General features: G+C 33.6%; 2 protein-coding genes and 1 pseudogene across 3 annotated transcripts; 1 reads left to right on the top strand and 2 right to left on the bottom strand.

Moving 5' to 3' along the window:
• Positions 1 to 2,470: 2,470 nt before the first annotated feature.
• Positions 2,471 to 23,707, bottom strand: LOC128178143 (ryncolin-4-like; annotated as a pseudogene).
• LOC128178141 (uncharacterized) lies at positions 13,018 to 17,092 on the top strand. Of its 2 annotated transcripts, none has more exons than XM_052845171.1 (4): positions 13,018 to 13,714; positions 13,834 to 14,289; positions 14,774 to 16,875; positions 17,066 to 17,092. In XM_052845171.1, the coding sequence occupies exons 1-3, from the start codon at positions 13,166 to 13,168 to the stop codon at positions 15,992 to 15,994; spliced, it is 2,226 nt and encodes a 741-aa protein (XP_052701131.1). In that variant the 5' UTR covers positions 13,018 to 13,165; the 3' UTR covers positions 15,995 to 16,875; positions 17,066 to 17,092. The 2 variants fall into 2 exon arrangements, with proteins under 2 accessions (XP_052701131.1, XP_052701132.1); XM_052845172.1 differs by lacking the exon at positions 17,066 to 17,092 and having other exon boundaries at positions 14,774 to 16,063; positions 16,754 to 16,875.
• On the bottom strand, positions 18,911 to 21,374 carry LOC128178142 (uncharacterized). The gene is made up of 2 exons (XM_052845173.1): positions 20,750 to 21,374; positions 18,911 to 20,459 (listed from the first exon to the last, which is right to left on the bottom strand). Exons 1-2 carry the CDS (start codon positions 21,190 to 21,192, stop codon positions 19,328 to 19,330), a joined length of 1,575 nt encoding a protein of 524 aa, XP_052701133.1. The 5' UTR covers positions 21,193 to 21,374; the 3' UTR covers positions 18,911 to 19,327.
• Positions 23,708 to 23,775: the final 68 nt, after the last annotated feature.

Raw genomic sequence — 23,775 nt, 5'->3', positions numbered from 1 at the left:
TAATACCGAGAAATCGGAAGAGTGCTGTCATTTTAAACATCATTGGTACCTGCAGATTACCATTTTTTTTTCTCAGTTAGGCTTTGCTTATTAATAATAAACGAAAATTCCTTTTAAAAATCCGGAAATCATCTGGATTTTTTGGATTTTACAATCTTGCGCATGCGCAATACATTCACGCTAAATCACGGGAGGCTCTTTAGTTTATGTTTTAACAACACCACATTTGCATGAATAAACTCAGAAACGATATTACTAATATTCAATACATTGAAAATTTGTCATATATTCTGTTCATCAAAGGAAATACGGGAGATAACTCTAAGTCAGTGCATTTAATATTAAAAAAAAGTTCATAATGTCAACATGGTGTGTAAATTCGAAGCGAGTAGAAAACGTTGGTGAGAAGGTGTTTTTGTTTTTAAAACCCCGAAAACAAGAGCAAAGTCATTACATAAAAGCTTCTCCTTCAGATATACATGGACACAAAGTATGAACATGAAGACGCCCAATCATTCATAGTGTAATACAATGTATGCGTGAGAGGTTCGTAAAAAAGATTAAAATTCTTTAATTATTGTTTATAGTAAGTCTTTGACAAATATTTACGAATGAAATATAGCCCTAATGATAGATAATATAATTATGTCTAAAATTCAAAGTAATAAAAGTGTTGAAGGCCGAACATTTTTACCGGGTGGTAAATCTCAGGTGAGGGCGGGGCTTAATCACCAGAGGTGTGAAAGCCTCTGGGGCTTGCAGTCTACCTGCGGTCGTGAACGCTGTTAATCGCTATACACAGGAAGCAAATTAATACACAGGAAATAAAGAATTAGTCAGAAATGGTCTTTGTTTAAATATCATATTGTTCTAACGACCATACGAAGCAATTTTATGCTCAAATGTTATGTGTCGTCCGAATTTTCTCTAAGCACACGTGTGTAAAGCACAATTGAAAAAATGCAGTAAATTAATTCTGCTATAAAAGTATAACTCAGTACATTATGTTTATCACTTGACATTGTTTAAAAAGATATTTTTAACAATTATAATTGTATAAGAAAACCATACGATCAGTAAGAATGTGGAATGTAAAGGCAGCCATTATACGTCGACAATTAATGGAGTTCGTTTTCCATGGTGTGACGTTTACATGCACCAAGTTCCAACTGAGTGAATTACCAGTAAATATAGCTGTAGTAGCACATTGTACGTTTGTTGTAAAAAGAAAATTTTATATGTTTCGGAGCTGTCCATGCATTTTCGTAGGATTTATTAGGTCACATATATTCAACATAATTCAAATATAAGTTGTGCGTATTTTCAATCACTGAATAATTATTTTTCATTATCAGTTTTAATACTGATAATGTTAAAAATTTAATTTTTAATTTCCCCTTTTAATATATGACGGAAGCTTTTAAAAACGTTGTTAATTGCTAATTAAGTGAAATCCGCGGACCTGGCCAGATCACGCTCGGACGATAACGCCAATAAAACTGGGTGCTATTGTTTCAAACTTGATTGACAAGCGGCTTCATTTTGAAGTTTGTACAGGTAAAAAAGGGGGCGTTTGTAAAATGTTCGGCCTCTATAATATGATTGATAAATTAAAGCTCGAAGCAAAACATTTTTATCCTTGTTTGCTGATTAAAAAATCTAGTATATCCTGTGTTTCAAAAATTAAAATAAAAAGGATAGAGTATTAATAAAATTTAAATTTCATTTTCATAACATAATAATATGTACATGTGTAAATGCAAAATGCTAAAATGATAGTCTTGTATTCGCTTTCTTACACAAAATACTTTTTTCACTTGGTAATGATCGTTTAAGAAAATATGTTAGATATGTTTTTTTGCTTAGAAACACGATAACCAAATAAAAAATACATATCAATTCCCTTTTTACTTACATGTCCACAATGTATAAAGTTTATAATTGATGTACATTGAATACATTTGTGTGATAAATTCTTGTCTGATTATGAAATGTGAAAATATTAAAAGCAGTTCACACTTTGATACAGGAGTGTGGAAGATTAAACTAAATCCTTTAAATATATTTGCATATATTTTTCTATTTTACTAATACACAGTATTATATCATTTAAAATCAGCATGTTAATTAATTTCCGCTTGTACCATAATTGTTAAAATGTTTAGTGTATTGCAGTGTAATATATACATGTAATGTATTTATCAAAGTGAGGACAATCTAAGTTATTAGAACGTGTGTCTGATCCTTTTGACATATCTGTAATCAATAAAATATGTTCACAATGAAAACAACACTTATCTAAAAAAAAAAAAAACTACCTTAATTTATAAAATTCGCAACAAAGAATCCAATCAAAAAGGTTTTTTAAATGTGAAAATCTATTAATCCAACCTCAAACCCGAACAAAAAGCACAAATTTAAACACCAATGGAATTAGAACATATATTTAATATACGATCAATACTGAATGGGGCCTTTTATTTGTTTCACTTTACTATTACATTTTACCATTACAGATTATAACTCTGTGAACATTTTGTCGCTATTTTCGCCTATAGATGATTTCTTTGTGAACATTTCCCCGCTATCCTCGCCGATAGACTATAACTGTGAACATTTCCCCGCTATCCTCGCCTAATCATCATAGCCGTCTTCTGAATGCTTTTCCCTGTTGTTAGTAAAGGGTACCAAGGTTGTACCCAATCAGAGGAGCCGAACAGACCGTTAATTAGGCGTCAAAACAATCGTGGTACCACCAGCCTCCTTTGTGATTTTTTGCGCAATAGTTAGATCTTTCTGATGTTGAAAATTCCCTACCATTTAGATTGTCGGTTGCAGAATTTGGGGTCATCCGGTTTCCTGGTGTTTTTTTTTATAATATAGAAAAATATACAGTGTATGTTAGCGAGCATCAATATATTCGTATGTCTTATCAAAGTGTAAAATGTTTGCTGCTGTAATCTACCAGGGATTAATCAGAACAATTCGATTGTGAGTTTTAGTTGATAAAAGGATCCTTAGTTTTCTGAACAATTGAAACCAGAAAATGTTATGAAAGCCTATTATGGCAAACTTTGCCTTGTAGTATTGGTTACATTAACATATTAATTACGGATAATTGATAAATGATTTCTCGATAAATATATATCTTAACCATAAAAAAACCTTTCTTTGTTGTTTCGATTTGTACAGACTTAACGGGCAGCAATCATTGCAGAAAACTTTTATTGCAGAAAACTTTTTCTTTTCTGCAAGTCTTATTCTACTTACAAGCCCACACGAAACTCCAAAGAAAGCATTTTACGGTTTTATACACATTCTGATATTGTGATAATGTTCCTTGTCAAAATTTATATTTTTTTTATGATACATGTTATATGCTGAAACTACACTATGAAATAGCAAATGACAAGTTATTTATAATTGGGTAACCCTGACTACAGGGAGATAATCTTTAATCTTTACTTAAGTTTTTTTATCGATCATTTAGTGCAGGCTTGGGGCGAAATTACATTGTAAAGTAATGCATTACATTACCATTACTTCATGAATTTGGGCATTAAATTACTATTACCATTACTTGATTTTCTTGAAGTAATGCATTACATTACCATTACATGAGTAAAGTAATGCATTACCATTACCATTACTTTGTTTTAAAAAAGCAAAGCTAATAAAGAGTTTTTGCAAATGTTTCAAATATAAAACACTCTTTAACATATCTACAGGTTCATGCTCAGTATCAGGTTCAAATTCAATGACTATACAAGAGTCATTCTTTATTTGCTCAATATATAATCATTTTGTGGCATTATGAACAACATGCGTATCAAATAAGTAAAATGATATTTAATGACATTTGGCTTAATACAATATAGAATACAAAAAAGAGACACAGAATTACATGCATAACAAAAAACAATTTAAGGAATAATGTTGCGGTTATTAAAAGCTAAATAGAGATATTCCCCCAGATTACACAAATCTCTATAATTTTGGACACTTAATTGTATTAATTCATAAACAGATGGTTTTCCCAGTTATATTTCTTAAGATACGGTGTTTAATCGTATTTCTTTTTACTGAGGACACTTTAAGACAAAAGATTGCTGTTGCACTTTATGATCGAAGTTTCAAAGGGTTCATCTTTTAACTGCATCCTGTTAGTTTGAAAATCTTCCGAGCTATACTAAATAAATGTTTTACAGGAAAAGTCGAAGCTTGGACTGAAAAGTACTGTTTGACGATCTTTATCTTTGGATATATTAAGTGCAATAATAGAAAAAAATACATGAATCTTGTATTTTCTATCCGTCCAAACTAATGTACATTGTACTTAAGATACAAGAGAGACAGAAGAGAGAGAGGGAGAGAGAGAGAGAGAGAGAGAGAGAGAGAGAATAAGTAAGTAAAATTATTTTCAAATGGGTTATAATATTGGAAGTGATATTTATTTTCATCATGGATGGACATTGCATTCATTTTGCTTTTAAAGGTGCATGGGTCTCCTATTCTATTGGGACATAGCAAAGGGAAGGGGATTGGGGTGTTTAGCACTTCTTATAACAATATATTGTTTTGATACTTAGATTATCCTGGGGCATAGTGTTTTGTTGACACATTTCTTATTGAAGTGCAAACTAATTTGAGTAAATTGTTTAAATGATTAAAAACTCTTAATAACAACACTCTTAAAAATGTTATGAAATTGTGCTGTTATATTTAGTAAAATTAACAATTCAAATATGAAGTGTTAAAAAATCTTTTTAATAATACAATTAAAACATTTTATCTCAAGAATTATTTCTTTCTAATTTTGTAGCATTACACATTGCTATCATTACTTTGAAAACATGTAATGCATTGCAATGCATTACCATTACATTTCGCATTACCCCAAGCCTGATTTAGTGTATTCAAATTTTAGTGTATCATATGATATCATTAAACATATAAAAACGGCCCCATTTTAGGCAATGAATTATAGAATATATGATAATTTTAAACTCTAAAACCCCAAATTTTAGCTTCTATGAACATTTCAAAAAGTTAACTTCATTAAAACTATAAGCATTGATTATGCGTGCTTGTAATTGTAATTGTTATTTTTGAAACGAGAACTAAATGAAGGAAATTTTGAAATAAAGGGCCAGTCGATACTACTCTTTCGGGGGAACTGATATGAAAAAAAAAAACAGTAGTTAAATTAATTTTAGTCATTATATAACGTCAAATATATACAAAGCGGTTATTTAAGTATTGTCTGAAGTTAATACTTTAGATGCTTTAGAAGTTTTTTTTAGATCGCATTAATCGATCACAATAAAGAAAACTCATTTAATATCAGAGTGGTATAAAGAAGATTTCAATATTGTCATCGATATTAATTGCTAACGCATTCTGGTTTATTTACGCTCCCTAAAAGTATTAAGCCATTCTTCAAAGGATGTACACATTATCTCTTTTGTTAATTTGTTATCCAAATGCTTCTAAACATTTGATTGCAAAACTTTTCGTTCCTTTTTTTTGAATATGATATTGGAAAGAATCTGAAGTATTTTGATTTCATTATCCACTTAGCCTCGGGAGAAAATGTTTGCATCTCCAATCTAGTTCCACTTATATTAAATAGGTAGCCCTTCATTTCAAAATTTAAGATCAAACTGAAGATGGTTGGTGCCAAGTTTGGTCCATATGAATAAGTGGTAATATAAATAAAGAAACGAATAACAGATAACCGGCCAAACAGCAGATGATCGAAAATTCGTTGAAGGAAATGTGATTAGAAAAGATCACAAAAGGCAAGCGCGTTGGGAAAATTTACAGTTTAAAAAGTTTTTTTAAAAATTAAGCCCTAAACTGCTCATTATTTTGAATATATGGTACTCGACGATATGTGTCACTGACTGTTCAATATCTGACATAACGACAGGTTTAGTCTTTTGTCATTACGGTAAACCAAATTTATGACAATCAGATATAAAATACAATATCATCTATTGAGAATGAGAAAGCTGTCTTATTATACATGTACACGTATGATAAAAACAAATCGTGCATTGTGTTAGGATCTTATTTAGATTTTCTTAATTGTTTTAATAATAAATAAGTTAAAACTTACAACCTCTAACTGCTTATTGTGAGAGATGTAAGAAAAGATGACATACCAAGAGTGCCAGATGCAGTTCCTCCTATGGATAATCTAGAATTGTCCTGTTCATTTGAAATCCTGAATAGTTCGTACAATTCATACAATGTTGTACCGTTTGTAAGGGTGATTGAAATGTACAACGAATTGTTAGCTTGTCTAAGATTATGAATTGCATAAATACCTACAAAGAAACGAACATAATTTGGCTATTTCATCCTTAATTTCCGATAAATTAAAATTCCTTAAATACTCTCCGAACTGAACTTTTATTCTGCAGCTACATCAACTTCTGACCTGACCGGCCATTGTGATAGAAAATGTTAAACTTAATTTTATTGGTTAATATTCCTGATGGTCCAATCAGAATCAGTCTTTCTCAAAGACGTCAAAATGGCTGGCCCTGTCAGATATCAATATGGCTGAAGAATAAAAGTTCAGTTTGGAGAGTATTTAATTAAGGAATTTTATCGGAATTTAAGGATGTAAGTAGCTTGCGTTTGATGTGAGATTTTGAAAGATTAGTGCGATTGTTTCTCGACTTGTTGCAATACTGCTGTTGTCATAGGCAAAATCCCATCGTGAGCCCTTGACCGGTAAATGTCCGAGTGAAAATAAACTGGCGACTTCGAGAAACCAATGACGTATATCTCCGCTATTTTAAGACCCATCAACTTGAAATTCGGCATGAGCGTATCTTAGACATTACTTTTCTGAAAAATACATGCATATTGCAAGTGTTGTAAAACTAATTGATTTATTAGGCTTTTGAAGCGAGCTGGTAGTTTTTTTTATCTGGGTCAGAGTTCGACCCCTTTCTTTATTTATGATTACATTGAAATTAATGTTAAAACGGGCTTGGCCCCTGTGCTTCAAACTGTAATGTTGAATTCAACTTACCAATCCAATATTCACCGACGGCCAACCCAAACCCGTTTTTGTAATCGGCCCAGTTTCTATTGAAATTTTCGGAACCATCAAATCGATTCTGAATCACCTAGAAAACAATTAAAATACGCTATAAATAAATGCCATAAAAGTTCCTATGATATACATATATCAAAAGAGTTTAAAAATGGAGACAACTATAAAAGGTATAAAAATTGATCAATTGTGAAGAAATTGATATTTCAGTTACATGTACTGATAATTACTGATTTAATGTGTGTTACTATCAACCAACACGCTACATAAAGAATAAACAATTTATTCCACCAGATTTTTGGCATTATTTATCGATTGATGTATTTGACTGAATGACATTTTCCTCTTTCTCTTTTTTACTTTCTTTTCATCATTTTTACCATTATTATTAATTTATTTTCCTATTATCGTTACCTTATTCTTTGGAGGCAAATAACCACCATATAGCATTACATTTAGGATCTACATATATATAGATGCTGTTCATGGTTATTCATACATAAATTACATGTGAGTGTGTTTGTGTGGAGAGTCGCTTGTTCAGTTTTGTTAGATGTAGCATAATTTTCAAGATCTGTAAAAAATTTCAACAATACGGTTTTTCGTCATCTGATAAAACATCAGATACACGTTGTTCACATATGTTGTAACTTACTGTCCAGCCTCCTCCCATCGTTTCCATATCGCAGACGACATCAGTATTAGCGCCCCCTGCTGGATGGAGGGTGTACACACCGGAACACGTCTGTCCGGCTTGATACAGCGCCAAACAGTCTTCAGCTAAAAAAGCATCATTATTATATTTGTGTTCATTAAAAAGGATGATGATGATATATGGTAGAAATGTTATTTTCAATATCATGGGAATTGAAGAAGAAAAGCTTTCGACAATCAATTATTGTTTTGTTAAGTGGACAATGTTCTTTTAAATAGACACATACGAATACTTGTCCAAACGTTCCTAACGAGGGTGGTTGGTCAACAAATTATAATGAATCTTTTTTTAGATTTTTGGAAATAATTCATAAAATATTTTTTTCAAAATATAAAGTAAGTAATGCAATTGTAAACTTAAAATAAAGAAAGACAATTATTCATATTTAAATTATGTAACTATTTTTTTTAATTAGTTCAGTATTATTGATTTATATCTGTTACGTTAACCTTTTAATCATAAATTTACGAAAACATTTGATTACATAATAAAAAAAATTCATTCACATTAAAAAGATGGAGGTGATGGTTATAGTCGAAAGAGTAATATTGTATCAGTTTTGCAAATGAAAATCAATTAGGATAAAGTGCACAGGCATAAAATGTTGTAAATAACATTTTTGCCGATTAAGTATTTAATCAGCAATAGATGAAAATTATCAATTAGAAAACTCATTAATCAAGAAACGGAATCATTTAACATTAAATAGGATTCCACAGAAGTTCTTGCAGGTTTCAATGAATAATCCATATTTTAAAACTCCGTATAGTCAAGTGGGATTATCTGTAAGCTATTGTAAACTATTAACAGGTTAAAGTTGTGTTTAATAATTATGCTAGTGCAAAGATGCAGTTTTATTAAACGTTCTTATCCAATATGATAGACATTTAGCCCGGAATGTACATTTAAAACCACGTTTGTAATCTGTCTCACTTCTCAGATTAGATATATACCCTTTAAAAATTATTGTCTCATTGGAAGATTCCCACAGGAAAATTATTTTATTTCAATTATTTTACAGGATAATAAGAAAGTCCTATTAGATTTATTTGTAAAAAAAAAAAAAAACCTACAGGAATTATTTTTTATACCCATAAAAGTTTGATTCAGACAGCTAGTTTTCCCATATGAAATCAAGATTTTCTATTGGATTTTCAAATCATATGTTGTTCAAATCCTTTTGGATTTTAACAAATTAAAAAATTTTAAAAATCCTATGGAAAAATTCCGTTGATATTTTAAAGGCAGTTATCTCATCTGACAAATGAGTTACATAATAGACAAAAGTGGTTATAAACACTGAAATACAGCATTTCCAATAAAACAGTTTGAAATTCGCCGATTGAGGATCTAAAAGAAATATATACCGGTGTATTCGAAAGTATATGAATTTGCTACACAATTCACAAAGTGTCAAAGTTTTATTCACGCTTGTTTGCAAATCATTAGAATCAAAATAAAATTTTATTCTTTCAATAGTTTCATGATTGTAAAAGGGGCTATTGACAATAGTTACGCGACATCATCCGTGACTTGAAAGTAGTCAGACAGACAGACAGACATTCTTTATTTCCTCTATAAGTTAGAGATTAAATCCATCAAACAAGTGTTTGGTGCAATGTGTTTACAATAAATAGTGCTGAAATTTCAAGCATAAAATTATCACGAACACATATATACAATTACTTATATACAGAACACAATCAATGTTCAAATATCATGGAGTGTTCATCTTGAATCGCACATATTTTAAACAAAAAAACGTTACAAGAGTGCTCGCATGTCCTTTATCATCACTGTGATGCCTTCCGAAACTGAAAGCATATAGCTTGCCCACTCCTCCTCTGGAATGACGTCGTCGTCCTTCGATCCGAGAATAGTACCAACTATTACGCTGTCCAAGTTGTATGTCAACTTGACATATGTATTTACAGTCAACGAATTCACTATAAGATGCATAAGATACTCGCGACTTTTATATAGGACAGGACAGTCTAGAATAAAATGCTGTACTATATCGTTTACTTTCCTTTTACAGAGCTTACACGACACTTCCTCTGTTTCATATGTAAAAGAAAAGTTGATTAATTCAAATAATTTCCAAGTGTATTCCGGATGCTGAAAGCTCAATGACCAGAGTGGATGAGGTCCAATATATTTATGCACTTCGGCAAAGCGACTAAGTTCTGGTCGACTTTTCAAAGATTCTCTCCATTCGTCCTGAGAAGAAATACGAATGAGAGTGTCGATGTATTGGTTCCAACTTGACTTTGAAGGTGTTTCCCTGTTACGGAGATAATCATGGAAGAAGTAATCAATTTTATAGTTCTTCATGGTTCTATAGATACAATTAACGAACCCACGTTTCTTTTGGGGCGTGTCTACCGAGTATGTACACAATCTTGCAATGAACAATTTTTTTAAAAAACAACGAGTAACTAGATCTGCAGAGCCGATTCCAGAAAAGTAGTTGAAGTTTTTGAACCGTCTTTTCCATTTTGATAAGACCTAGTGAGTAAATAGTGCACGCAGAGGGAGATTGCTGATCAAAACCTTGAATCCTGCGTGCAGCAAATCTTTGTAAGATTTCAAGGTTTTCCAAAGATTTTTTAGATATATCTGTCCATAATTCACAGCCATAAAGGACTGCTGGTGCAACAACAGTTTTCCACATTTTGCAGCTCAGGATCGGGTTCATGCCATGCTTGTGCACTCCTATGTTTATAAGAGAGTTCATTATTTTTCGCCCTTTACAGCATGAACGCGAAATGGCACTTGCACATGAAAGTTTGTTAGTAATTGTCACCCCGGCGTAAATGTTTTCGTCTGTGATATCAATAGGCGAGTTTTTGTTCCCTAAGAGGAATATGTTTTCAGTGGCAGGTTTTCTACGGTTGCGTTTGGACGTAAAATATATAATGCAGCTTTTCAAAGGGTTATATTTCAACCGCCATTTTGACGCATAATCAACTACGACATTTAGTTGCTTTTGCATTGTAGTTTGAGTATTTGAGATAAGTGATGTGTCATCGGCGAGAATAACACAAGGAACATGTAGATCGCAAATATGTGGACCAATGTTGAGACGATCTAGCTCAAGAATGAGGCCATCTATCATTAAAAGAAAGAACCAAGAGGAAAGAACCCTGCCTTGCCCAACTCCTTGTCTCATGGTATAATTGCTTGACATTTTCCCCTCGTAAAAAATACAGGAAGTCATATTCTGAAATGAGTCAACAAGCAAGCGCCATCCTTTTCCATTTATCCCAATATGAAACAGTTTGTAGAATAAGCCGGCGTGCCACACACTGTTAAAAGCTTTTTCGTTATCTAAAAAAGCTACATAAACATCCGAGTCTCTTTCTAGATAATGATTAACAGTTTCAGATAAGACAAACGCTGCCGTTATACTGCCACACCCTGATCTAAACCCTTGCTGTAGAGGGTGCGGAAATGCTATTTCACTGCTGTAGTTCTGCAATCTAGTGTACAATATATTTTCAAAGAGTTTCTGCAGGATGGACATAAGAGTTATGTCGCGATAGCTGTTCATATCTAGTTTGTCTTTATTGCCTCCTTTGAAGAGTGTTATGGTAACTCCTCTTTAGAATTGTTGTGGATAACATTCTGCATCCATAATTGCATTAAACAATTTTACTAGATGGATAAGTAAGATATCTTGAGTGATCTTGATGTGTTCTGTTACAATTCCATCGAAGCCTGGAGCTTTTCCATTCTTCATTTTTTGTAGAGCAGCTACAACTTCATTTTCGTTAATGTGTGTTTTACTGATTTCATCACAGTTTCCCATTGAGAGCGAGTGCATTTTGGAGACTTCATGACAAATTGCATTCTCAAATTCTACATCGAATGAGGGGTCTTACTTTATTTGGGCTAGCCCTTTGTAATGCTCGTACCAGGCGTGCCTGATGATATCAGGATCACGAACAATTTTACCATCGACACGAAGTTCATTTGATGTCTTTTGCGTCTTTTTAAAGAGCGATAAAATAGCCCTAAGTCCAGTTCAGCTGTTTCTTTGAGTCGAATGAATTCTTCTTGTTCGAATTGTCTTTGTGCTCGTTTCAGAGCATTTGTGAACTCACGTTTGGCCCGCTTATAATCTCTGTATGACGCATACTGCATGCCTCTAGGTCTACCATCGAGTATCCAAGTATTTCTTTTCTGCCTATTAACAGCGTGCAATTCTTTCACATTTCCACTCTTCCAGTAAGGTTTCAGGAACGGTCGAAAACGCTTCCTTGGTAGCGCAAGTTCTGCTGCGTGCACCAAGGAATAAGATAGTTTAGTAATATACTCCTCGATATCCGCAACAGTAGGACCATTAAGAACAATTTTATCCGTAAAGTCACGAACCAACTGCCTATAGGTACAAGCATCATCATCAGACACTTTACGCCAGTTTATACCCATTTCTTTATCGTTCATTTCCGATTTGATGTTAGGAACCTCCTCTAATGAGATATTTAAGAAAATCGGAAGGTGATCGGAGCAGTTGAGGTAATGATCTTTAAGTATGCCTGTCTCCTTAACGAGATCAAGTTTGTCCTCTGAAATAACCACATGATCTATCAGAGATGTCTGTTCTCCGCTATGACCTACGTAGGAGTAGTCTGGACCTATGGTGTCCATCTGACTTGACACTGACATTAGCCTGCGTTCATCTAAAAACTGCTCTAGAACTCTCCCACGTTCGTTCGAATTGACTGGGTTTTTATCTCCATATCCATGCGATAAGTGGGCATTGAAATCACCGAGTATCATCACAGGACCGTTTGCACTATATGTGTCGTAAAGTTTTTCAATATGCTCCAAAGTATGTCTGAATTCATCCACTGTTTGGTTTGTTGACGGTAGAAGTACACCAATTATATGAATATCGACATTTTTGCATTTAGCAACGACAAGGATCACGCGATCGGTACATTCGCGTTCGACTATAAATACAGATAGTTCCTTTCTCCACATGATTGCGACACCTCCAAATCCTATTGAACGGGTTCTGTTTTCCGGCTCAATGGGTATGCGTGTGTCACAAATGCCATATGCTTTAAAATCGGAGTTGATTGAGTCTAGAAAACTGATTTGTTCCGGTAGAAGCCAGTGTTCAACAGCAATAAAAACATCTGTGTCATTTAAAAGTTCTGACAGATACGGTGTTCCATACATGATTCCTCTTACGTTCCATGACTTTATCATCTTCCCAAGTCAAGGGTTTCTGATCCGTACCTCTCCTCACAAACCCTTGACAGATTTAGCGATAAAAACTGTGGCTAATTTTCATTGGTTCCAAGGGTAAAGCTTGGATCCAATGAAAAGATATCTCTCATAATCAAATACGTCATGCAAAAACAGTAATGGCTGCCTCCGTAAGTGGAGGCATGTGCCGACTGTGTTGGGGTCCGGTACCATTAAAATACCGGCGATTAATCTTTTCATCATCATTTAAGGTTTTAAAACAACTGACAGAAGTTCTGAATTACAGCCCGAGTCAAAATGACGGACATTCCCATTATTTGTGTTATGTACGTTTCAACAAATTGAACAAATTAGAGAAAATTGACTTTGACGTTGAAAATAAGTTAAACGCATTAGCTGTGGAAAAAGCTTCCATATTACAAGAATTACGGAACAAAAATACTGTAAATAAACTATCGTCGAGGGCAATAGAGACGTCCGTATCAACGAAGGCTTCAGTTGGAATTTCCTCGCGTGTGGTTACATGTCCCGTCACCCCTACAAAATGTATTAACCGCACCAAAAGGACAATTCTCCACACTCCAACCCCACGCAAATCCAAGGTGCATATTCTTGGAACACCCAGGAAAACAGTGTTGCAGATGGAAACTTCAGCTTCCTCCAGAAAGCGGCCTCAACAATTGCTGTTCTCCCCAATGAAAGCCAAGGTACTCATGAATGGTTCATATATATCAGCTTTTAGTAGTTATAGTTAAAGAATCACAAGTTTAGATTATATCAAACAATATACATGTATTATAATTATTATATTGAAATTAACTTATAGATATCATACAGAGGACAAAATGACAGAAAAGTTCGGACAAAAATAATAAGAGAGAAAGGACTGTATAGTGTGATGGTGGGAATTGTCAGAGGCAATAAACCAGAGGTCATTCTTAATAAACTGGTGAAAGTTAAAAACTTTAAAGAGAAGGCAGTGAAAGTTCTTTCAAAGTGTGTGAAAGAAGAATGTAAACTTCTTTGTGGTAAAAATGATCCTTCAATTTTGAGGGGCAATACCTCTGAGGACATAATTTCAATTGATTTTCTAAAAATTGCAAATGAACTGAAAGAGAAAGCTCCAGCCTTCTCCCAGATACTGGAGGATACTATGAACACTACCAAGCCTGTAGCTTTGGTATCTTCAGCAGCAGTTATTTTGCACCACAGAAACCAAAATATGTCACTTATTCACCATGCTGTAGGTCAGTTATTAGACCATGGTGGAGCCACTGATGAAGTATGTGCATTTATTCAATTATTCTCACTAGTATCACCTTCATTCTAAGGTTAAGGACTTAAAAATTCAATCCCTAAACAAACTCATTTTTTACAATAATCATTTCCAGTTTTACTTTTTTCATCTAAAATTAATGCAATCTTTGAAAAAAATACTCAAAATATTCAGGACACAAGGATTATATTTAGGATATTCATTACTCACTGTAATCATCATTTAAACAGCTAATTTACTCGAAGTAATTTATTTGTTTGTTTATTGTTGATTGTATCACCCTACCTCGTAGGTTTTATATTTTGAAACATATTAGATTTGGACAGTATGATAACAATTTAATGTTCAGACTGATGTAAATTCATTATGATTTTAAACATTTCACTTGCCATTGTTTTCCTTATCAAATTACAATTAAGATTTAGATTTATGTTAATGTGTGATTGCACATAAGTATGTATTACATGATCTACATTTCATTTCATATTAGACAATAGATTTGCTTAGATGCCTTGGATTTTCTGTGGGCTGTTCAGCTACTCACAAGAAGCATGTTTCACTGATTGACATTCAGAAGAAGAAGATAGAGAACACAATTCTATGTCAGGTGCATCAATCAAGTCTTCAGTTCAACAAGAAGAAAACCAAAGAAATGGTATCTGCACTCCATGAGCAAGATGTGACTGATAGTTCCAGTTATTTCACAGACTCCAGTCAGCAAGGTATATGTTCTAGAGTGACAATGCACTCATACTTTGACATGAACTTTTCAACTGCCTACGTCAGTGACACAGCCACTGCTAAGTCAAATATGTCATGCTACACAACAGATTCATGCAACTATACATGTACATCTACCGTCCCACAAGCTTGCCATCTTCTGCCACTTAATATATTCACTAAAGTTGGGTTGGTACAATGTCCTGCTGTGTCCATGTGCTCAAGCTTTGAGGTAGATCCAAGTAGTTGTGTTGCCCAGTCAAATGACAAGTCCACAAAATGTTATGGGGAGAAGTACATTTCTCGAATTGAAAGTCAGTTAAAAGAATCTGAAATTCAGCCCCCGTTCGATATAATTGGTGACAATTTGGACATTCTTAAATCGACTTCTTCTATGACAAAAGAAAATCAAAGGAAAAGTTTTCACTGGTTTATCTTAGTTGGTTTACAACGAAGAGTGCTAGATTCAACTATGCTGGATGATAAACCCAAGCATGACATTTTATCACTACCAAACCATTCATTTTTACCCAATGCCCAAGACATCAATATTTTGGAAAGAAACATGAACCATCATATACTGAAGGTTATCACAAGACATGTTAAATGCTTAAAGTCTTTTGCTCATTGTGTTCCAAAACACATCGATCATCCTTTCATGGAGGAAACCTCAAAAAAGTCAACTCATTTCATACTTGATTTGCTTGACAAAAATGAAAATTTGCATGATGACATAATTAGCATATTGGAGCACATTCATCAGAAGTATATAGCACATACTCTTGGGGAAAAAGCAGAAGTTTTAGAAAGGAAAGTATTTGGTGGTGATGTGCTTACTAATGAGCGAGCATACACAGCACAACTCGCAATGCAGAACTGTGAAACAGATTATTACAAACTGGGAGGACTTATTCACAGACCAGAGGGCCTTCACAGAATGATGAACTTTTTGCTGGTATTCCCCTTGGTTGATATTCTGTTCCTGTTCTAAGAATTGGTTCAGTTCCTGTTTTGGAGTTGTTGGTTATTTGGATGGTTTCTGCTTGTGTTTGTTACTCTTGTAAGTGTTCCATTATCATTATTTTATTACAAGTTAGATGAATTACTGTAGAATTATTATTATTTGTGATTTCAAGATTTTTGGATACTCACCTGTGAATTTACATCCTTGATAAATGAATTTATTATTCATTTTTAAACAAGATAGTAAAAATTCTATGAGCCTCAAGTTTAATATAAAAAATACAATGAATTAAAAAAAAAATAACCCCCACACATATAAGTGATTCCACAGTCAAAATGCATAGGTATTGAAAATGGATGCTGGTAGTTTAGCCACCACTTTTTTTATTAAACACTTTACTTTAATCCATTATATACAATTTCCCAAGTGTTATGCAATGCCTTAGTATGATGCTTCAGGTTTGTTTGCATGAAATTTGAAATTTAACTAACATTGCATATTGTTCACAAATTAAAGCCTACTAACAGTTGAAGTGAAAGAATTTGTAATGTTTGAATTGTCAAATTTACTTCAAAAGAATCAACTATTTTTTTTTCTATGGCACATCAATCATAAAAAGTAAAAATCTGATGAATTATGTTTTCTAAAAAGGCATACTTTGTTAATATATATATTTCATATCAGTAGTCAGTACATGTATATCGGGGATATTATTTAATATTTTTGCAATTCATTTTATTAATCTGATACATGTATCAATAATTGCTCTTGTATTTTCTTGACTAGTTTATATACCAGGAGTTCTACAAACCATCCTCTGCATTTGAACAAGGAACACTCTATCAACTTCGAAATGTCATTCACAGAGTGGATGTTACTGGAAAAGATAAAGTTGTTGAAGCATACAGGTATGTCTATTAATTGGTTTAATTTTCCTAACTTAAGGAGATAAACACAGATATTTTATTGTCAGTCTGTTTTGGTTTTGTTTGTTTTTTGTGTGTTTATTTTTGGGGGTTTTTTTTTGGGGGGGGGGGGGGGTGTACTGAAAATTGTACATGTAGTTATACATCCATATAATCCATAAAATTTTCATAGAGCTCATTATGCTTTTGTGGAGGATGCTTTGGATGCATTTATACTTGGGGCCACAATGGATGTTATGGGACTGAATGACCTAAATGGATCTCCTCAACAGTGGAACCCCAACATTTTATCAATGTATTCAAATGAGGAGCAGCTATCATGGCTTAGAAATCTGGCTGAGGCAGTGATCAACAAACATATCAACTTGCAAGGTTAACATTACATGTAACCCCATTGAAACATGTACAAAGTTCATACCGTGATTCTCTTTCTCATAATGAATATGACATTCTATTAATTAAGCAAGGAAAATCAATACAGTATATGACTAATATATGCTTTTTGTTTTGAATACAACACATAATTCACCTGCTGATTATTCATAGTTTACATTTAAGTCATTTTTTTAAGCCGATTTTCTTCCTTTTCCACCTATGCAGTTTATAGCAAAATCATAACCATCTAACCATAAAAATCAATCAAGGTTAATTCCATGAACATTATTCATTGAGGAGACACATAGGGATAAGTTTTATAAAACAATACTAATTATTATTTATCTTTGAGGAGACACATAGGTATAAGTTTTATAGAATAATAGTAATTATTATACTTTCATGTTAAATACTAAAATCTGATTGGTTTAGACGCAGTTGACAATTCATTCTAATACCCTCGGCGTTAGCAACACACTTGGCAACAAGCCGATAGAACGAATTGTTACATGCGCGTATATTATGCGCGTACGGTTCGCCGTAGAACTCACGTCTTTTCTATATAAAAGCAGTAAAATTTGCTATAAAATAAAGACATTCAGTATAATAAAATAAATAGTGCCTGCTTGGGAGGGTACCAGTTGAAATTGATATTCAATGGTTTTCGAGGGGTGTCAATTTCAACTGGTACCCTCCCAAGCAGGCACTATTTATATATTATTATGTTCGGTTAACATTTATTTTGTTCTAATGAAACTTTTCAAATTTCTAAACTCCCAGGATCAACTCATCTCCAAGATTTGGTTGAAGAAGCTGCCAGGCTAGACGCACAAAATGCCAGGCTACATAGCATGTTTGATGCCGTCACCAGTCAGTATATGTGCACGTGTCAGAAAAACTACAAGACAATTGGACACTTTAAACGCCATCTAGAGAGAGAACACAATTGGCATTTCCTTACTGCTGCACGAGAAGAACCCAAAAAGGGGGACAAGGTTGCAGTATGGCGGTCGTCGTTCATGAAAGCTGCTCTTATCTTAAGAGATACATCTGATGCTTATAAAATGGGCGACGGAAACCGGATATTTTTGAATGCAAAATTTGAAATGCTGTGTGCAAATGTTGCCGGACATACCAAGTATCAGCTTTGGCTGTGGAGAATGATGGCCTATGAACAGGCCATCTTAACACCTAAGCAAGCCTTTGAATACAAATGGAATACAACAGCAAATCTTAACGGAACTATTGATGGAAACATTCCAAATGACAACTTAGTGGAAATTTGTGTTCAGCTAGTAAAGAAGAAAATAAAAGAGCAGGGTTCAAACTTTACCTTTAATAGTGCCCAGACTACAGCATTAGCATGTCAAATCCAAGATGAGCTGAGAGAGAATATTAGGTATCAGGTGTCAATGAAACCCTCTGGTAAATCAAGGACAAAGACTGATAAATCTTCTGACATAAATTTGATGCTGATGGAGTTGATGGCAGGTGACATCTTTGAAAACATTCAAGGGTGCCAATTTGAAAATTTCAAAAACATAAAAGATGTTTTTGAAAAGGTAAACCTTCATAAACTGCACATTTGGATAAGTAAGCAAAAGGAGAGAGCATCGTTTGAAATGATGTAAAAGTTTATACATTGTGAATGTGTGTTATCAATTAATATGAACTGAGAATTCATTTTAACGAGTCAACATAAAGGGCAATAATAGCTAGATTCTGACTTGTTATAATTTTTTATGTATTTTTAAGCTGAATTTTTAGTAATTTTGGAATCAATTTAACTTTAAAAAAACCCAACTTATTCCATTTTGAAAAAATGAGGTTCTCACGGGTTCTTAAAGTGAGTCATATAATCACTAGAATAACTTCTAGAGAAAATAATTCAGAACTATTCAGGTTCTAAATTTACACCATGCTAAAAATTCTGCTTGCATGATGTAGGCTATTTAAGTGTGATTGAAAATATACATAAAATAAAATTTTATCTGTGAAATTTACTTATCTTTTATTAAATTCTGACAAAATTAAACTTCAATATGCACAACTTAATACATCAAGTGAAGTCGTTTTCAGAGTCTGATGAACCATATATTATAATATCATCAAATACATCATCAAAAATCTTAATCACTTGTTCAGCAGTGTCGAGCAGCCAGATTGTTCCATATTCCATCACATCGCTTGTTGTAAATATTCTGTGACAATTGTCAGTAATACACTTAATAGTTTCTACACTTAGTTCCGAATTGTTGCCAAATAACTTAGGTAGATTACTTTGTAAAAGTTCTAGTTTATGTTTGAGAGTTATCTTATTCTCATCAGTCACATCACGTTGAAATGCGTCCTCTTCCTGTGGCTCAATTGCATTAAATACAGGATGAGATAGCCTAGGACAGTCTAAGCATTTGCAGGTCTTTTCACAAAAATCACAACATTCATGCAAGTGTTCAAAAATGTGTGAATGAGCGTTGTATGCTTTACACAAAATGTTTCTTCGGCACTGATCCTCTGATTTTATCAATGAAAGAACGTCGCTGTCTATTTTTTTTAAATGTCCCTTATGATTTTTGTATAAAATTAATTCAACAGAGAATTCACCATCTCTTCCTGCCCTGCCCATTTGCTGTACTAGTGTGTCAAGGTCACGTGGAGGTCCATAGTGAACAACATTATGCAGGCCTTTAAAGTTCACTCCCATTCCTGCAGCATTTGTACTAATAAGGACCCTAATTTGGCCATCTTCTGACTCCATATCAATGCGAATTTTTTCCTTGATGTGCTCTGCGGTTTTGCTGTGGAACATTTGTACTAAAGAAGCATCACATTTCCGTCTGAACATGGTGTAGAGAACGGCGCAGTCTTTAATGCTTTCACAGAATATCACAATTCTTTGTGCATTTTTTTTCCTTGAGTTGAGTTCGTCAATAACCCATGAAAATATGTCACTAATGTCAGAATTATTTTTTACACATTTAACATTAATCTTGATGTTTGGTCTGTCAGGACTGTCAATTATTACAATGTGATTATCACGGAAACATAAACTTTTCAGGATTCGTTTCCTATTTGACGGACTTGCGGTTGCTGTAAGAGAGAGTAGTGGAATGTTCAAACTGAGGGACCTCAACTCGCCGATCTTTGAGAAATGTTCCCTGAAGGCATCATCAGAATCCTTTTTCTCGCCCCTATGAAATACATAATAGCAATAACAGTCAGTCCTTGTAGATGAAATTATGTCACTAATAATTTATTTGCCAATTTACTATATCTTTCATGAAATAATGATTCAATGCTTAAATATTTGACACTCTTACTTGACAAGTGTTAGCTATTTTTATTTCAAATTCAAATAAATTAATACATTTTTTAATCATGAAATGTTGGGCATGAATATTCCTATAAGGGTATTCTAAATTGTATTATCATAAAATAAACTGTATTTATACTGTTAGGTATTAATTCATATATACACTACCATTGATAAACTGTGTGTGCCTCATCAATAACTGTCAACTTGTGTCGTTGAGAAAATTCGGGATGTCGAAATATTCCTCTCCATTTGTCGTTTCCAACCAGCACTTCAGGATTTCCAAAGACAAACTGATAATATCCCCTCGTAACGTCGTCTATACAGCAATCTTTTTTCCCAATATATGTTGCTTTCAAACCTAGACCAGATAGTCTATTCACCTGCTCTTTCATGATGCTGAGAAGTGGGGATATTACCACACACACACTCGACTCGCCAAAGATAATTGGACAACTTTCGTAAATTAAAGATTTTCCACTTCCCGTCCGTGTGCCTACGAAAACGTCCTGGCCAGCCGCTAAGCCCTTTATCCCACGAATTTGATTTTCTGTCAGTTGGATCTGAAAAAAGTTCTGTATCTCCGATATTTTTACACTGATAGCCGCCATGTTGTCTTGTTTACGATATTTATCAAGTAGGTTATGAAAGCTATCGCGCGATTGGTTGAACCCAGTAGTTTAATTTCAGTGCATTCGCTAGATGTCGCACCTGTCAGCCACAGTTTAAATCGCTTAATCTGCCAAGGGTTTGTGGGGAGCAGAGTGGACCGAAAACACTTGGCTAGCGAAGATGTGACTTTATTCGCAACATGATTTGAATAAAGAAAAACGTGTATATAATCTGTGATAAAAGTTTAGCCATTGTAGGAATGATTATTGTTTTCGCGTATAGCTTGCGATTGCCACGGTCTAACTAAGATGCCGGATGGCCAAAATCCCTGTTCAAGTGCTTTTTCACAGTCCTCGGCTCGTACGTTCACCCGAAGTGTGTATGTAGGATTCTTTTGCTTCCAAAGTTTAAGAACTGTTATGTGCGTAATGAACACATCGCGGCCCCTTGCGTACTGTTTAATTGCACTAATTATTGATTGAATATTTCCATCTGCTTTAACTCTTGACATTAGTAAGCGTTTTACTCGGGATCCTGACTTGACACCACGGAAGACGTATTTTATGTCCTCATTGTCTTTAATGACTTCGCTCGCGTTTGCACATTCGCTTTCGTTCTGAACGCTGTCATTGTTCATCCGAGATGCATGATCCTGACCTGTACTTAAGTGTTGATCATTACGTATGTGTCGAATTTTGTCTGCGATATGATTTTCTCCACTTTGATCTTGATTGTTTTTATCTAGAAATGACACGACTCTTTCTGTTTGGTCTTTACTTTTTGACTCTTTCACTTCTACATGGAGATTTCTAGAGGGAGATTTGACAGCGTCTGCATATGAACAAGACGGAAAAGTGGGTCGAGTGGAATTACCGATAGTGGAATCAGACAATAGCTTGTTTTGTTGCTCCTTAAGACAAAGTATTTCTTTATCTTTCTGTTGCACTAATGTACGAAGTGCAATTACCTCCCTATTTAATAAGTTCTTGCAGGTTTCAATGAATAATCCATATTTTAAAACTCCGTATAGTCAAGTGGGATTATCTGTAAGCTATTGTAAACTATTAACAGGTTAAAGTTGTGTTTAATAATTATGCTAGTGCAAAGATGCAGTTTTATTAAACGTTCTTATCCAATATGATAGACATTTAGCCCGGAATGTACATTTAAAACCACGTTTGTAATCTGTCTCACTTCTCAGATTAGATATATACCCTTTAAAAATTATTGTCTCATTGGAAGATTCCCACAGGAAAATTATTTTATTTCAATTATTTTACAGGATAATAAGAAAGTCCTATTAGATTTATTTGTAAAAAAAAAAAAAAAACCTACAGGAATTATTTTTTATACCCATAAAAGTTTGATTCAGACAGCTAGTTTTCCCATATGAAATCAAGATTTTCTATTGGATTTTCAAATCATATGTTGTTCAAATCCTTTTGGATTTTAACAAATTAAAAAATTTTAAAAATCCTATGGAAAAATTCCGTTGATATTTTAAAGGCAGTTATCTCATCTGACAAATGAGTTACATAATAGACAAAAGTGGTTATAAACACTGAAATACAGCATTTCCAATAAAACAGTTTGAAATTCGCCGATTGAGGATCTAAAAGAAATATATACCGGTGTATTCGAAAGTATATGAATTTGCTACACAATTCACAAAGTGTCAAAGTTTTATTCACGCTTGTTTGCAAATCATTAGAATCAAAATAAAATTTTATTCTTTCAATAGTTTCATGATTGTAAAAGGGGCTATTGACAATAGTTACGCGACATCATCCGTGACTTGAAAGTAGTCAAACATACAACATTTTGTTTCAGAAATTTTACAGAGAGACGACTAATTTCAAAGTAGTCCAGAAATTTTATAAATTTTTTTAAGTAAAAAGTTTGAGGTTTTAGTATATGTTTTCCGTATCTTTAAGAGATATATGACAATCAATCCTTGCCCACGAATTTGCATACACATAAACGTATGTAGAAGCAATTGACTGAAATTTATTCAAATTATCCCGAAATTGCTACAAACGAAATTACACGCCCACAAACTAAGAAAACTTGGTTACCCACAAATAACATGAATAAAAATGATTCCACAGTAATCCAGAAATGTTATGAATGTTTTATATCAAAACTTATAATCATTCGTGAGTTAGAATTTTGAAGTTTTACAATATGTTATCCATACCTTTACGAGATACACGATAGTACCGCCATCCCGCGCGCAGTGTCAGACATGTTACCAACATCACAGATAACATGTAATCGACACTGTTTCTGAAGGCGATTATATCCAAAACAATTACAGTTGTTGATACACAAAGATCCACAAAATGTGAGTGACGATGCCTTGGCTTCTTGTACTAAATACGAAGTTCCAATCTTGTTTTCTACTTCAGGGATGGCTGAATAATAGGAGTCACAAGAGGCAGCAAGTTGCACAGTTAGCATTCTGATTTGAAAGATAATCAAATTTTCAAAAAAAAATTTCATATCTTTTAAAGTTCCTCCGATCAACAACAAGATTAAAGTCACTGTGTAAAATGCAATATTGATCTAATGATCAATTCTCA

The sequence above is a fragment of the Crassostrea angulata genome, chromosome 3, assembly GCF_025612915.1.
Source record: "Crassostrea angulata isolate pt1a10 chromosome 3, ASM2561291v2, whole genome shotgun sequence".
NCBI lineage: Eukaryota > Metazoa > Mollusca > Bivalvia > Ostreida > Ostreidae > Magallana > Magallana angulata.
Note: the sequence above shows the minus strand (reverse complement) of the source record. Positions and strands in the feature narration are given on the sequence as shown.